Below are 14,744 nucleotides of genomic sequence, written 5' to 3' on the forward strand. Positions count from 1 at the left end.
ACATATCTGACCCAGAGTTTGTGTTGAATTTGTGGTAGGACTGTTTGTTCTAACCTTTGCATAACTGCCTCTGCTATGAGTCCCGCGATTGGTGATCCCATGGGTGTTCCGTTGATTTGTTCGTATATCTGGTTGTTGAATGTGAAGTGTGTTGTGAGGCACAAGTCCAGTAGTTTAAGTATGCCGTCTTTGTTGATAGGTTCAACGTCCTGTTGTCTGTTCTGTATGTCCAGCAGGTTGGCTATTGTTTCTCTGGCTAGGGTTTTGTCAATAGAGGTGAACAGTGCCGATACCCAGCATGAGCAAAACTAATGTAGTGTACAAAATCCCATACAAGGACTGCACAAAACACTATATAGGACAAACAGGAAGACGCTAACGATCCGCATCCATGAACATCAACTAGCCACGACCAGCTATCCCTAATAGCCACACACGCAGACGACAAGCAACATGAATTCGACTGGGACAACACTACCATTATAGGGCAAGCCAAACAAAGAACAGCCAGGGAATTCCTAGAAGCATGGCACTCATCCACAAACTCCATCAACAAATACATTGACCTGGACCCAATATACCGGCCACTACAGCGGACAGCTGAAACTGACAACCGGAAGCGGCAGGGACAGGCCACTATAAATGCCGGAGGAAACACCACAGAAGCGCTTCACAGGAGGCTCCCAAGCACTGAGGATGTCACCTAGACAGGGGACGAAACGTTTGCAACAAAAAATTTCCAGCTCGGCGAACAGAACCACAACAACGAGCACCCGAGCTACAAATCTTCACCCAAACTTTGAACCTCAGGCTGAAATTGAACCCAGGTCCCTGGCACTGAGGCAGCAGTGCTAACCAACTTGCCACCATGCCACTGTGATCTTGAACAATAGTCTTTCCAAGTCATCACCGAAAATACATTAACTAATGGTTCACCCGCTGCAACACCAATACTTTAAAGAATTATTTAACGGTATTTCAAGATAGATAACATACGAGAGAATTAATTTCTAACAAGAACATTCTCAAAATAATCTAAGGTCACACAATTACAGCAAAAATAAAACTACTCTGGCTCAATACTTGTTTAAGAGCCAGTAAAGTCGGTTACCCTAAAAATCTGAAACAGAAGAATTTTCATTGTCAAGCTTCACCTCCCAATTAGTAAAATATACACCTACAAACACTGGCACAACAGCATACATACCTTTCTTGGTTTTAGGTGATCCAAGTAGATTTTCACTGCCAGGGCATGTACATGATGTACTTTCATTTGTAACAATTACTTCAACTCTACCATTTGCATCTTCAATGCTGCCACAGTCTTTACAGCTACTTTCCACTGACTCTGATGTTGTCTGAAAATGATATTTAGACACAGGATCCAATTTTAAACCAAAATTATATTTAAAAAGTTTCCCTAGGGAAAAAAAAACTTTGATTTAATGTTTCTTGTGCAACTCAAGGAAAAGTTTAATGGCCGAGATGTGATCCAGACAAATACTGGCCAATAACAACCAGTCAAAATTAGAGTGGTGCTGGAAAAGCACAGTAGGTCAGGTAGCATCCAAGGAGCAGGAAAATAGGCGTTTCGGGCAAAAGCCCTTCATCCTGATACAAATTCATTAAAAATGAAATATACAAATACAAAGTTGGGGAAGGAAAAAACTGTTCATTAGAATACATAATTGCTACCCAATTACCTATTAAAAAATGGGACTCTAAGTAAAGACCATTTCCTGCAGTTGACAGATTAAAAATATTTTAATTAATCTTTAGTGCAAGAGATTTAGAATGGAGACATTGAGTTTGTGAAACACACCACCATGATGGTTTTTAAAGCAGCAATCATGCTAGCATTTGAAGGTGGTGATATAGCTGGTTGAAGGAATTGTAGATAAAGTGATGCAAGTAACAAGCATGAATATCAGATTAGGACAATTGACTGCATGGGTAGAGTTAACCAAGTGGTTTATGTTTATTGGCTGTAAATTCCATGCAATAACATGCTTTAAAAGCTTGGTAATATACAATCAAAAGACTAACTCAATTTCATGGACATTATACCAACCAAGCAGATTAATTAGTCAAGACCAAATTAACAGGTAATTGTTATCCCAAAATCCCAATAAAGGTAGATCAATATTCAAAGCTAACTCAAGAATATAACATTTAATGTCTCTTAAAAAGATAGTAGTAGTAAGAGGCAGCTTAGCAAAAGAAAAAAAATTGTGTACAATAGCAAGATCGCTCAGTGCAAAAAGAGGTACAGAGAAAAATCAAACACTGCTGCAGTTGTCAAGATTTGGAAAAGACTGGAAGAACAATTGCTCACTAATCAGCTAATAAATTATATAACTGCAGAAAATAATTGAAGTGAAAGCAAATGTTAACAGATTCAAACAGACATTAAGATTATAGGTTTCTGCCCATAGAAAGGGCAATTTCACTTCATAATTATGTATGATCAGTAATTATGGGCCAAAGGCAAGGAGAAATCCAATTTGTGAAAACAAGGAATGCTGGATCAATTTAAAAGTTAATAGCATTTTTCTACCTACCTCCTCTTGGGGTTTAGTTTCTCCCGGAGTTTGAAGTTGGGCAGATATTTCACAGGCACATTTATTTTTACGTCTGTTCTTCCGTTTTTGGCGTTTCTTTTCTTGCTTAAGCTCTCGAACTCTCTCCTCTTCAGAGAGCTCCTCACAAAGCTGCTCCAATCGACTAATACCTTGCACCTTCTCAATTGCCATCTACAGAAGAGAGTTCCAGTTTACTCAACATCGAAGCATACCTCCTGGTCAATAACAGCAAAGGCCAGCTATGGACTATTTAGTTTACCAATATATTTAAATGGCTTTGGCTTTACCAATACAAAGTCTAATCTCTTATTTCACCGACCTATTCTACAAGAACTGGAAGAGACAAGACCTTTCTTAGCAAATTGTCACAGGTCAAATATTTGGAGAAAGTTCAAACATACCTAAATTTTGTAATTTATTTTTATTTTAAGAAAAGGGGAGAACCCTATAATGCCCTTATAGTACCTAACATTTCTGCAACTTAAAACTTTTTTAAAAGCTTGTGGGATGGTGTTGTCATCAGCTCAACTTGCAAACTCTCTTTGGAGTCTGTTTAAGTGATGAAACCTCAAATACCACTTGGTAATTCAAGGAATATTCCAGTTAACCCCCAGGAAAAGAAAATTAGTTATTACTGTAATAGCTGTTTTCCAAATAAAGATTGGACAAATGGCACTGTTATAGCTTAGTAAAATTTGGTGGCTATAATTTCTCAAAAATAGCTACTGTTACACTAAAAAGTTCAGTGAACTAAATTGCTGGCAATTTGGCATGCAATAATCAACTGCAAACATTTCCACCACTTCCTTAAAAGTTTGATATTAGCAGTTCATTTAATTAAAAATAAATCAGCCCACTACACAATTAAGTATCAGCTGTTTAATTACTATCCAACTACTTCCTCCAAGTGTAGATGTGGATCTCAAATGAAAACTGATCAAATTCAGTTGCAGTGCCTGTCCTGCAATCAATTTGATGACAGAGACATGTATGAATGAGTACTCAAGCAAGGTGGACATGACTGACCAGAGTCCATGGAGCCACTCCCTTGTAGTCACTGACTGGAGTGAAAAAGGGAAATAAAATTTAATTGAAATCCCAATAGAAATTTCAATGAAACTACCAAGAAAAAAAAATCAATTCCAGAAATTACTCATGTATAAATGGATTAAAATGCAGGAGTCAATAATGTGTGGATTAGAAAACTTTAAAAATGTCAACCCAATATTTATTAATTGGTCTCAAAAGCAATCCAAATGAAAGTTAATTTACATTGGAGATTTGGCACTCTTCCTGTTTTATTTGCACCACACTAATATATGTTAGCTGTAACAGGGATGAAGGATTGCAAAGCAGGTTGGGCAAGAAAAGGCCAACCTGCTGTATCCAAGTCAGACATAACCAAGGTAGGTGCTAATTTTCTCTCCTTTAAGGGAAACATTGGTATTTGCTTTGTTTCTCCATTGCAATATTGCTGATAACAGCAAAACTATATTGCTCCACAACTTTTTTCCCCTCAAAGTAAAATGTAGGAAGTTAGTGAACTTGAAATCAAAAACAAAGTGGCCAATTTTACATTAGTAATTGAAATGTACCTCAAAGCTTTTGCGCAATGCATCAATGCCAAGGTAAAAGAGCATCTGCCATGTCTGTTCTTCAGCACGTAACTTCTGCCAAATTCTGTGCAAGCGTTCATACAGATGAATACCAAGACATGTAAGGACTTCTTCTTGTGCAATGTCTATGGTTTTTGCATGTCGCTCCCTGCGCCTGAAAAACATTAGTTATTTAAGAAAATGTAGTTGCCCAACATGTTGAAACTGTTGAGTACCATTCAGAAATCAGTGTTACTACATTTATACATCAAACACTACAACGAACATAGTCTGCTCCAGAAAGAGTCAAAATATTCACTGTACAAGAATCTCAAGTAACATACAATATTGCATTCGCAGTGAAAATTTATTAGACTCAATTTAGCCTTTAGATAACTGGTACAGAACGCCAAGGACCTGATGCCAAATAGGGTGCAAAAATACAGTAAACCTTAGTGGGCATTAAGGAAGCCATTCACCACAGAACTTTCCATTAAATAAATGGACAGATGCTAAATATACCCATTAAGGCTGCCATTTTTATAATAAACAAGAGTAGGCCAATTAGCCCCTCAAGCATGTTCCACCATCGAGAAATCACAGCTGATCTGTGACCTAACCTCATATGCCTGCCTTTGATCTATCGTTAAAATCTTTGCTTGACAAATAAAAACCTCAGATTTAGAAATAACTGATGTAGCATCAATTGCTATTCGTGGTAGAGTTCCGAAGTTCTACCACCCTTTGCATATAGAAGTGCTTCCTATCATCTCTCCTGAACAGTCAATCTAAAATGTTTAGAATATGCCCTAGTTCTAGGACCTGTAATCAGTAGAAAGTTCATTTACCTTGCCCTTTTCTGTTTATATTTTGAAGACTTTGATCAGATGACCCCATAGCTTTCAAATTAGAAAAATAGCTGTAACATGAAATTTTACATTTTGCCAGCACTGAATGTTGAAACACCATTGCATTACTAGTATTTGAAGTTGCAAAGGAAACAATGGGTGATTTAAAACTGCCTTAGAATCTACTGCAGAAATATACAAAGCAAATCAGTAAATTCAAATTACTGAAACAAGCCATGAGATCAATCACCATGCTACACTGCAAGTGTTTTTCTATTTTCTTAGCCCTATGCAATGCAGTGAACAGTTCATGGCCACAAAAGATCCAAAAATAACTTGTTTAAAAAAAAAGGTGCAGAATAGATTCTGTCAAGTTAATGAATTTCAGATGTCCACACTGAAAACTATAACCATTACTCCAACCTAACAAGAAAATGCTTTTCTCTACTTCCACAGCCTAAGGCACATTACCAATTTGGGAAGTGCTTTGGATTGATGTCCACAATGAGAGATATCTTTTCCAGAAGGGCCTTTAAGCACCATCTACAATTTCCTTTTTGAGCATGGATACAGGCAACCTGCATGCATGTCTTAATGCTGGTCTGAAAGACACACAGCCAGTTTCCTCCCCCAAGAGAGCAGTCTCCCTCAAAGGCCTGGTTTGATTATATAGCTCTCAAGTTATAAACAAATGCTGTAAAGCTTTAGTCATTTGCTGCTGACACCTTAAAATAGAAGCAATTATTGAATTAAGCACAATTATTTCACTTGCATCATGCCAAGACAAAACAGACATGTAAAGAAGCAACCAAAAAGCGCTAGATAGCCCACTCTAGCAAATTACATACTCATACCCTCCTGCGAACTCTGGCTCAGCACGACCCAAAAGATGCGCAATGAAGTCAGTCTCACAGCAAACATGAATGTGTCGTTCATGGGGACAGCAACGTAGTCCCTCATAGAGAGCTGCACAGTAACCCTTTTCTTTGCTGCAGTCCAATTCTCCAATGAGAATATTGTACGCTCGTAGCACTTTATTTTTACAATCAGTGCAAAACCTGAAACAAAGAAACTGATATGAACCACCATAAACTTAAGACATTTGTCACGTTGATAAATGTTGTGAATTTCCCCTCATTATCCAATAGCTTAACTAATTGATATCTTCATTTCAGTTGTAAATTCTGCACCCAATAGCATGCAACATTTTTTGTTAGAGTACAAACCTGTGTTTCCGTAGATAAGTCTCTAGTGTTTCCAAAAGACAACTGGAGTCAATTAATACTACTTCATCCCTACATTCTTGAGACATTAGCTCCCACACATCCATCCAGCAACCCCTGTTAACAGAAAGAATATTTTTCTCCATAATTAATATTCTGCAATTTTACAAGAATTCAAAACATACTGCTAGACTGGTTATTAATACTGAACAATTATTCAAACTTGCCAATTTGCATGGATATTTCTCAAAGTTAGTGATCGCTAAATAAAAAGAAACTTCATACAAAGTGTCACTGCTATTTATATATTCTCATTTGAAGCTAAACAACCGAAAGAGAGAGGAGTTGAAAAAAAAAAATCTACTAGTATGTTTGATTTCAGCCAAAGGAGTAAATAAAATTATTTGGTAGCACAAGATTTCCAACCCTGAGAAATACAGAAAGGGCCTTGTGACCCATGCTGAATAGACTCAACGCCAACATGAAACAACAAAAACCAAAGCCAGAATAGAATATCAAAATTTCAGAAGTTTTGCCAAATATTAAAAACACGCTAGGCCACTCCGGATTCACTTTGTTTAGTCACTAGATTACATTAGATAGGACATTAAAAACAAAGTGCACATAGCTTGATGTGGTATCAAGCCAAAACCATGTTAACAGTCTTAGCATCTTGAAGTTTATTTTAGGAAATAAACCAGCTATTCTATCTTGACTAAAGAAACCTGGCTGAAGTTATCCTGTACTGAATAGTCTAAAACTGACATAACTAATGACACCATCATACTGACTAAATGTGGAAAAAAAAAGTGAATGAGTCAGGTATCTGTGCATCTCTCTAACTTCTGCCATAACATTTAGGGGCTGACATCTGGCACTGAACCCATAGGCAAATGTGTATTTGGAAGATGGGGCAATAATTTTTAAAATGAACAGTAGGTATAGATTTTAAAGAATATTAGAGTAAAAGATATAACCAACAGAAATGTCTAGTTTCGACGCAAACATTTTGCAGCAGTAGCATCAATTTTAATACTTTAAAGGCACTATCCAGCGATAAAACAAAAAAATGTGAAATAAGACTAGTGGCTAACAATTAGGAGAGCCGCACAGAAATGCAGATTTGGAAATGGACAAGGGAGAAAGGAGAACAAGAGAAAGAAACAAAGAGTGTAAGAGAGCAACCAACAGCATTCTGAAGGAAAAAGGCAAGGAGGTTCCAATCAAAAAAAAGGTTGAATCTAAAAGTAGAGGTTTCTCTTGGATTCAATGAAAATACTGATGGAGGGGGCTTCCAACTTAGGCTGTTTAAAATGTGTTCAAGCAAAGAACATGAAGGGACAGAGGTATTTTCCATTTGGTTTGAAAAAGCTAGTCAAATGGAGTGGCCCACAAAACACTGAACACTGCTCATACAGAACAGGATGACTGGCAAAACTTATGCATTCAAAAATGAAGCTTTTGCAGATTATGAGATGGCCAAAAATGCTATTGTCAGTGCTTACAATTTGGTCACTAGAACTTAGATAATGACCTTAATACATGAATGCACTTAATGTGGACAACATACAAGAGACTCAAGGTGGCAACTCAAGGAATTTTTTTAAAATTGTTTGCAGAAAACTAAAAAGTTCCAACAACCAGACAAACAGCTAAAATGGCTGATTACAGGCTTGTCCACAAGGTAGCTCCTTTATCCGTCACCTTTACTAATGAGAAAATGACAGAAGGTGGGAAAGTGAATGGCATGGTTGAGAAGGGACAGCTGGGAACAAACTAGAATCCTCAGGCGAAAAAAGGAAAGTGTAAGGATAGGGCTAACATCCAAAAGTCTAAATTGTTTCCACGGCCACAGGATGGGAAATCTGAGTGGACTGTTACAGGCTAAGCCCATAGTTTACTGGGGTACATTAAGACAGTGCAGGCAAAAAAAGCCTTAACCAAGAGCACAGCAGTGGTTCAGAATACTGCCCTTAAGCCTCAAAAGCACCACCATATTTCTAAATGCTCTGTCACATCTTTTGATAGAAAATGTTAGCATCTGTTATAAAGGATGTAATAGCAGAGCATTTAGAAATAAATAGAATAAAGCAGACTCAGCAAGCTTCATGAAGGAGAAATCATGCCCAATGAATTTACTTGACGTGTGTGAGGGTAACAAGCAGGAAAGATAAAAGGAAACCAGTGAATTTTCAGAAGGCATTTGATAAGCTACCACACACTAGACCACAGCCCCTGATGTTTCAGGTTGCATATTTGCATGATAGAGGATTTGCTAAATACTAGAAGTCAAGATTAGAGATTGAGGGTGAATTTTCAGGATGGCAACTGAAGCAAGTGGATTTTCAGTGATCAGTGCCATTGGCCCAATTATTTACAAAATGAAAAATAACCTGGATGAAAACGAACATATTATAGCTTGGTTTGAGAGTGACAAGAATAAGTGGGAAGGCAAGCACTGAAGGTAACAGTCTGCAGAGGGATAGAGACCACTAATCCAGAAAGAGGGATAGAGAGTACGAAATACAGCATGGAAACAGGCCCTTCAGCCTAACCCAATGCTATTCAAATATCTCAAATGAATCTTGTCCCATTTGCCAGCATTTGGCCTGTGTTCCTCTAAACCTTTCCTATTCATATAGCCATCCAGATGCCTTTTAAATGTTCTAATTGTACCAGCCTCCACCATCACCTCTGGCAGCAAGTTCCATACATGCACCACCCTCTGCATGACAAAGTTGCCCCTTAGGTCCCCTTTAAATCTTTCCCCTCTCACCTTCAACCTATGCTCTCTAGTTTTGGGCTCCCCTACCCTGGGGAAAAGACCTTGTACTATCCATGCCCAGTGATTTTATAAACTTCTATCAGGCCATCTCTAAGCCTCTGATACTCCAGAGAAAATAGTGCAAGCCTATTTAGTCTCTCCCTATAGCTCAAAGCCTCCAACCCTGGCAAAGTCCTTGTAAGTCTTTTCTAAACCTTTCCAATTTTCACATCTTGCCTATAGCCGGGAGACCAGTATTCCAAAGTGGCCTAATCAATGTCCTATACAGCTGAAACATTATCTCCCAACTCTTATACTCAATACAGTGACTGATAAAAGGAAAGCATACCAAACAGATAGGTTAAGCCAAATGGAGGCAGAGAGAACTTAAATCAGGGGGATTGTGTCCTTGTTCAGGAATCACAAAACACATCCAAGTTCAGCAGGTAATAGGTGCTTTATTTCAAAAATGAGTAAGAATATAAAAATAGGGAGCTTTGCTAGAACTTTATATGATGCTTATTAGGTTACACCTCAGACTGAACAGCTTTGGACCCTAAGATATACTGGCATTGCAAGCAGTCCAGAGAAGGCTCTCTAGGCTGATACTAGGTATGGAGGAACTGGCGTATGGCAGTGTTGAGTACATTGGGTTTATGCTCATTAGATTTTAGGCAAATGAAGGGTGACCTTATGGAAACACCAGATTCACAAGGTATTAGAAAGAAAGGATTTTTCTTTCCTTGTGTGTCTTGGACCAGAAGACATCAGATTAAAGGGGTTGCACATTTAAGATAAAACAAGGTAATTTATTCTGAGGGCAGTGAATCTTGGTTTTCTTTGTCTTGACAGCCTTTTTGTGGGAAAGTAATTCAAAGATAAGATAGACAAGATTTTTAAAAAAGACAGGAAAATGGAGTTTTCAGATCAGTCATGATTCGAATTGAATGAGAGAGATGAATCGATGGGCTAAATGGCCTACTTCTGCTCCTACATCTTATGGTCTGTGGATGCAGGACAGGTGATGATCTCAGTTAAAGGGAATTCTTGTGAAAAGAGAAGCAGCGATTCCCTATCCTACAGAGATAGGTAAACTTGTCACGCTCAGAGACAGTGGCTATCCAAACTCTTCCGCTGGGAAAAAGGCACAACTTCTTCCACTATTAAATACTGATGCTTGAATGACAAGTACTAACAAGAGCATACACCTGGACTTTTGTATCAAGTGCATGTGAAGTGACACGTCTGCCTAGAGCCAGGCACTGGACAGGGCTGACCAACTCCTGCATGTTGATTTTTTTGGGGGTGAAGGCAGTGATTTCAGAAAGGCCCAGTGAGTGGGAGACAGGAAAAGGTTCTGGGGATTTTTTCCTTCTAGAGCAGTGACCTGATTAAACACTAAACAGTCTGGATGCAATATAAGTGAAGTCTCAGCTTACCTCCACATGTTCATAAGGGCACTATTCTGAAGCCAATCAGACCATCAAGACAGTGACCAACATATTGTGCCATCAGTGCTCCCATAACTAGGACTAAGATGGGATTCCTTTTGTTTGACACCCGAAATTAATCCATTTAGTCCAGAGATGTTTTTTTTCATAAAATCAGCTTATGGACACAAGTTAGTGGCCCTCAAACAAGATTGTTGGAGCAAAGGGACAAATCTATGTTCAATTAATAAGAGCCTGCAATACAGCTCAAGAGCATACTAAAGGTTCACAAATAGTCAAAAAAAGGGCAGACAAGCAAGCCCAGACCTGAATGTTTCAGCCAAAGAACTGTGTATTAGCATTATGGTGATCCACTGAAAGCCTTACGGTAGAAGATGAAGTTGAGGCAGAGGGAGACCTGGAAGATTCACAAAAAGCCTCCCTTTTGCCCCATCAGCAAATACTGAACTGAAGATTAAGAGGAACAGTGAGAGGCGGGAGCTGGGAGGAGGTGACTTTGGTGAGAGGTGATTGTCAGGAAGGCCAGTAAGTATATTTAAACTTCTTACCTTGAGGCCAGTGAGGGAGGAGCGAGCAAAGAACATCTGGGAAGGGGGAGTAGAACAGTTTATAATTGCATGGTTGCATTACCAGAGACGCTACTCGGGTAGTGTCTCCCACCCATCCTCCTCTAACCTTAAAATAAAAGTTGTGAGAGCCAGATTGACAAAGTAAGGTAAGGTAACTAGTTTATTTCCTAATTTTTTTTTCAAGGAGTCTCTTTAGGAGTTAGAATAGTGGGAATGGAGTTTAGGGCAGTGGAATGTTCCTCCTGCAGAATGTGGGAAATAAGGGTCACTAGTGTCCCTGCTGACTACATCTGTGGGAAGTGCACCCAACACCAGCTCCTCAAAAACCACATTGGGAACTGGAGCTGGAGTTGGATGAACTTCGGATCATTCGGGAGGCAGAGGGGGTTATTGACAGGACTTAGAGAGGCAGTCACTCCCCAGATAAAAGAAAAAGACAGATGGGCGACAGTTAGGAGACTGGCAGACAGTGCAGGGATCCCCTGTGGCCATTCCCCTCAACAGTAAGTATACCATTTTGGATACTGTTGGGGGAAGATGACTTACCAGGGGAAAGCAGTGGGGCACCTGCTGCTCAGAAGGGAAGGGGGAAGAGAAGCAGAGCAGTAGTTATTGGGGACTCGATAGTTAGGGGAACAGATAGGAGGTTCTGAGGGGACAAGAGAGACTCACGGTTGGTGTGTTACCTCCCGGGTGCCAAGGTCCATGATGTCTCTGATCATGTTTTTGGGATCCTTTGGGGGGAGGGAGAGCAGCCCCAAGTCGTGGTCCACATTGGCACCAACGACATAGGTCAGAAGAGAGATGGGGACTTAATGCAGAAATTCAGGGAGCTAGGATGGAAGCTTAGAGCTAGGACAAAGTTGTTTTCTCTGGTTTGCTGCCCTTGCCACGTGCTAGTGAGGTGAGGAATAGGGAGAAAGGAGTTGAACACGGGGCTACAGGGATGGTGCAGGAGGGAGGGTTTCGGGTTTTTGATTAATTGGAACTCTTTCAGGGATAGGTGTGACCTCTACAAGCAGGATGATCTTCATCTAAACCAGAGGGGTAGAAAATCCTGGGTGAGAAATTCGCTAAAGCTATTAAGTGGATTTAAACTAATACAGCAGGGGATGGGAACCAAAATTGTAGGACAGGTACAGAAAAGGATGAGTAGGGAGTTCCCAAATCAAGTATCTGACACTGGCAAGCGAGAACCTGGATTGAAGTGTGTACACTTCAATGCGAGGAGCATCCGAAATAAAGTGGGTGAACTAGCAATGTGGGTTGGTACCCGGGACTTCGATGTTGTGGCCATTACGGAGACATGGATAGAGCAGGGACAGGAATGGCTGTTGCAGGTTCCGGGATTCAGATGTTTCAGTAAGAACAGAGAAGATGGTAAAAAAAAAGAGGGGGAGGTGTGGCATTGCTGATCAGGGACAATATTACAGTTGCAGAAAGGATGTTTGGGGACTTGTTAACGGAGGTAGTATGGGCTGAGGTTAGAAACAGGAAAGGAGAAGTCACCATGCTGGAAGTTTTCTATAGGCCTCCGGATAGTCCCAGAGATGTAGAGGAAAGGACAGCAAAGATGATTCTCGATAGGAGTGAGACAGGCAAGGTAGTGGTCATGGGGGACTTCAACTTTCCAAATATTGACTGGGATCACTACAGTACAAGTACTATAGATGGGTCAGGTTTTGTCCAACGTGTGCAGGAGGGCTTCCTGACAGTACGTAGACAGGCCTACAAGGGGCGAAGTCTGGCCAGGTGTTAGATTTGGAAGGTGGTGAGCACTTTGGAGACAGCGATCACAATTCTGTCAGGTTTACTTTAGCGATGGAAAGGGATGGGTGTACTCCACCAAGAGTTATGGCTGGGGGAAGGGAAATTACAATGCAATTAGGAAAGATTTAGGAAGCGTAGAATGGGGAAGGAAACTGCAGGGGATGAGCACATTAAAAATGTGGAGCTTATTCAAGGAAAAGCTCCTGTGTGTCCTAGATAAGTATGTGCCTGTCAGGTAGGGAGGAAGATATAGAATGCGTGAGCCGTGGTTTACCAAGGAAGTGGAATCCCTGGTCAAGAAGGTGGCGGCGGCTTATGTTAGGACAAAACGTGAAAACTCAGTTAGGGTGCTTGAGGGTTATAAGGAAGTCAGGAAAGACCTAAAAAGAGAGCTCAGAAGAGCCAGGAGGAGACATGAGACGTTGTTGTTAAATTAGGGCCAATCAAGGATAATAGATAATAGTGGGAGGTTGTGTGTGCAGAGATAGGGGAAGCACTAAATAAATATATTTCAACAGTGTTCACTATAGAAAATGAAAATGTTGGTGAGGAAGATACAGAGATACTTGCATCTAGACTAGAAGAGATTGAGGTTCACAAGGAAGAGGTATTAGAAATACTGCAGAGTGTGAAAATAGACAAGTCCCCTGGGCCAGATGGGATCTATCCTAGGATCCTCTGGGAAGCAAGGGAAGAGATTGCCAAGCCTTTGGCATTAATCTTCAAATCATCATTGTCTACAGGAATAGTGCTGGAGGACTGGAGGATAGCAAATGTGGTTCCCTTGTTCAAAAAGGGTAGTAGAGACAACCCTGATAATTACAGACCAGTGAGTCTCACTTCAGTTGTTGGTAAAGTGTTGGAAAAGGTTATAAGAGATAGGATTTATAACCATCTAGCAGGGACAGTCAGCAGAGTTTTGTGAAGGGTAGGTCATGCCTAATGAATCTAATTGACTTTTTTGACAAAGTGACCAAACAGGTAGATGAGAGTAAACCGGTTGATGTGGTTTATATGGCGTTCGATAAGGTTCACCACAGTATTATACAAAATGCGGAGAAATGGAATTGTGGGAGATATAGGAGTTTGGATCAGTAATTGGCTTGCTGTAGGAAAACGGAGGGTTGTAGTTGATGGACCATGTTCATCTTGGTGTCCAGTTACTAGCGGCTTGGGTCCACTGCTGTTCATCATTTTCATAAATGATCTGGATGAGGGATTAGAAGGGTGGGTTAGTAAATTTGTGGATGACACGAAGGTCGGTGGAGTTGGGGATAGTGACGAAGGATGTAGTAGGTTGCAGAGAGACATAGATAGAATGCAGAACTGGGCTGAGAGGTGGCACATGGAGTTTAATGTGGACAAGTGTGGGGTGATACACTTTGGACAGTAATCGGAATGCAAAGTACCGGACTAATGCTAAGATTCTTGGGAGTGCAGATGAGCAGAGAAATCTGTGTCCATGTACACAGATCCCTGAAAGTTGCCACCCAGATTGACAGGGTTGTTAAGGCGGCATACAGTGTTTTGGCCTTTATTAATAGAGGGATCGAGTTACCAGGAGGTTATGCTGCAGCTGTACAAAGCTCTGGTACGGCCAGACCGCAATTTCCCCTCAGATGTGGATGACGATGCTCTCCACGACATCTCTGCCACTTCCTGCTCCTCTGCCCTTGAACCCCGCCCCTCCAATCGCCACCAGGACAGAACCCCACTGGTTCTCACCTACCACCCCACCCCACATCGTATCATCCTCCGTCTTTTCTGCCACCTCCAAACAGACCCCACCACCAAGGATACATTTCCCTCCCCTCCCCTATCAGCGTTCCAGAAAGATCGCTCCCTCCGCGACTCCCTCGTCAGGTCCACACCCCCCCACCAACCCAACCTCCACTCCCGGCACCTTCCCCTGCAACCGCAAGAAATGCAAAACTTGCGCCCA

The 14,744-nt window shown here is 40.7% G+C and overlaps 1 protein-coding gene across 2 annotated transcripts in view; it reads right to left on the bottom strand.

The window, feature by feature from the left end:
* ggnbp2 (gametogenetin binding protein 2) overlaps nt 1-14,744 on the bottom strand; it is an 87,028-nt gene that overhangs the window by 16,143 nt on the left and 56,141 nt on the right. The window contains exons 5-9 of one of the 2 annotated variants that reach the window (XM_043718557.1): nt 6,252-6,365; nt 5,880-6,083; nt 4,178-4,352; nt 2,562-2,753; nt 1,208-1,358 (exon numbers count right to left, since the gene is read on the bottom strand). In XM_043718557.1, the coding sequence (XP_043574492.1) occupies nt 1,208-1,358; nt 2,562-2,753; nt 4,178-4,352; nt 5,880-6,083; nt 6,252-6,365 (836 nt within the window). Of the gene's footprint in view, nt 1-1,207; nt 1,359-2,561; nt 2,754-4,177; nt 4,353-5,873; nt 6,084-6,251; nt 6,366-14,744 lie in introns of both variants that reach the window. The other variant, XM_043718556.1, reaches the window with a different exon arrangement.

Source organism: Chiloscyllium plagiosum, chromosome 28 (genome assembly GCF_004010195.1).
Source record: "Chiloscyllium plagiosum isolate BGI_BamShark_2017 chromosome 28, ASM401019v2, whole genome shotgun sequence".
Classification (NCBI taxonomy): domain Eukaryota; kingdom Metazoa; phylum Chordata; class Chondrichthyes; order Orectolobiformes; family Hemiscylliidae; genus Chiloscyllium; species Chiloscyllium plagiosum.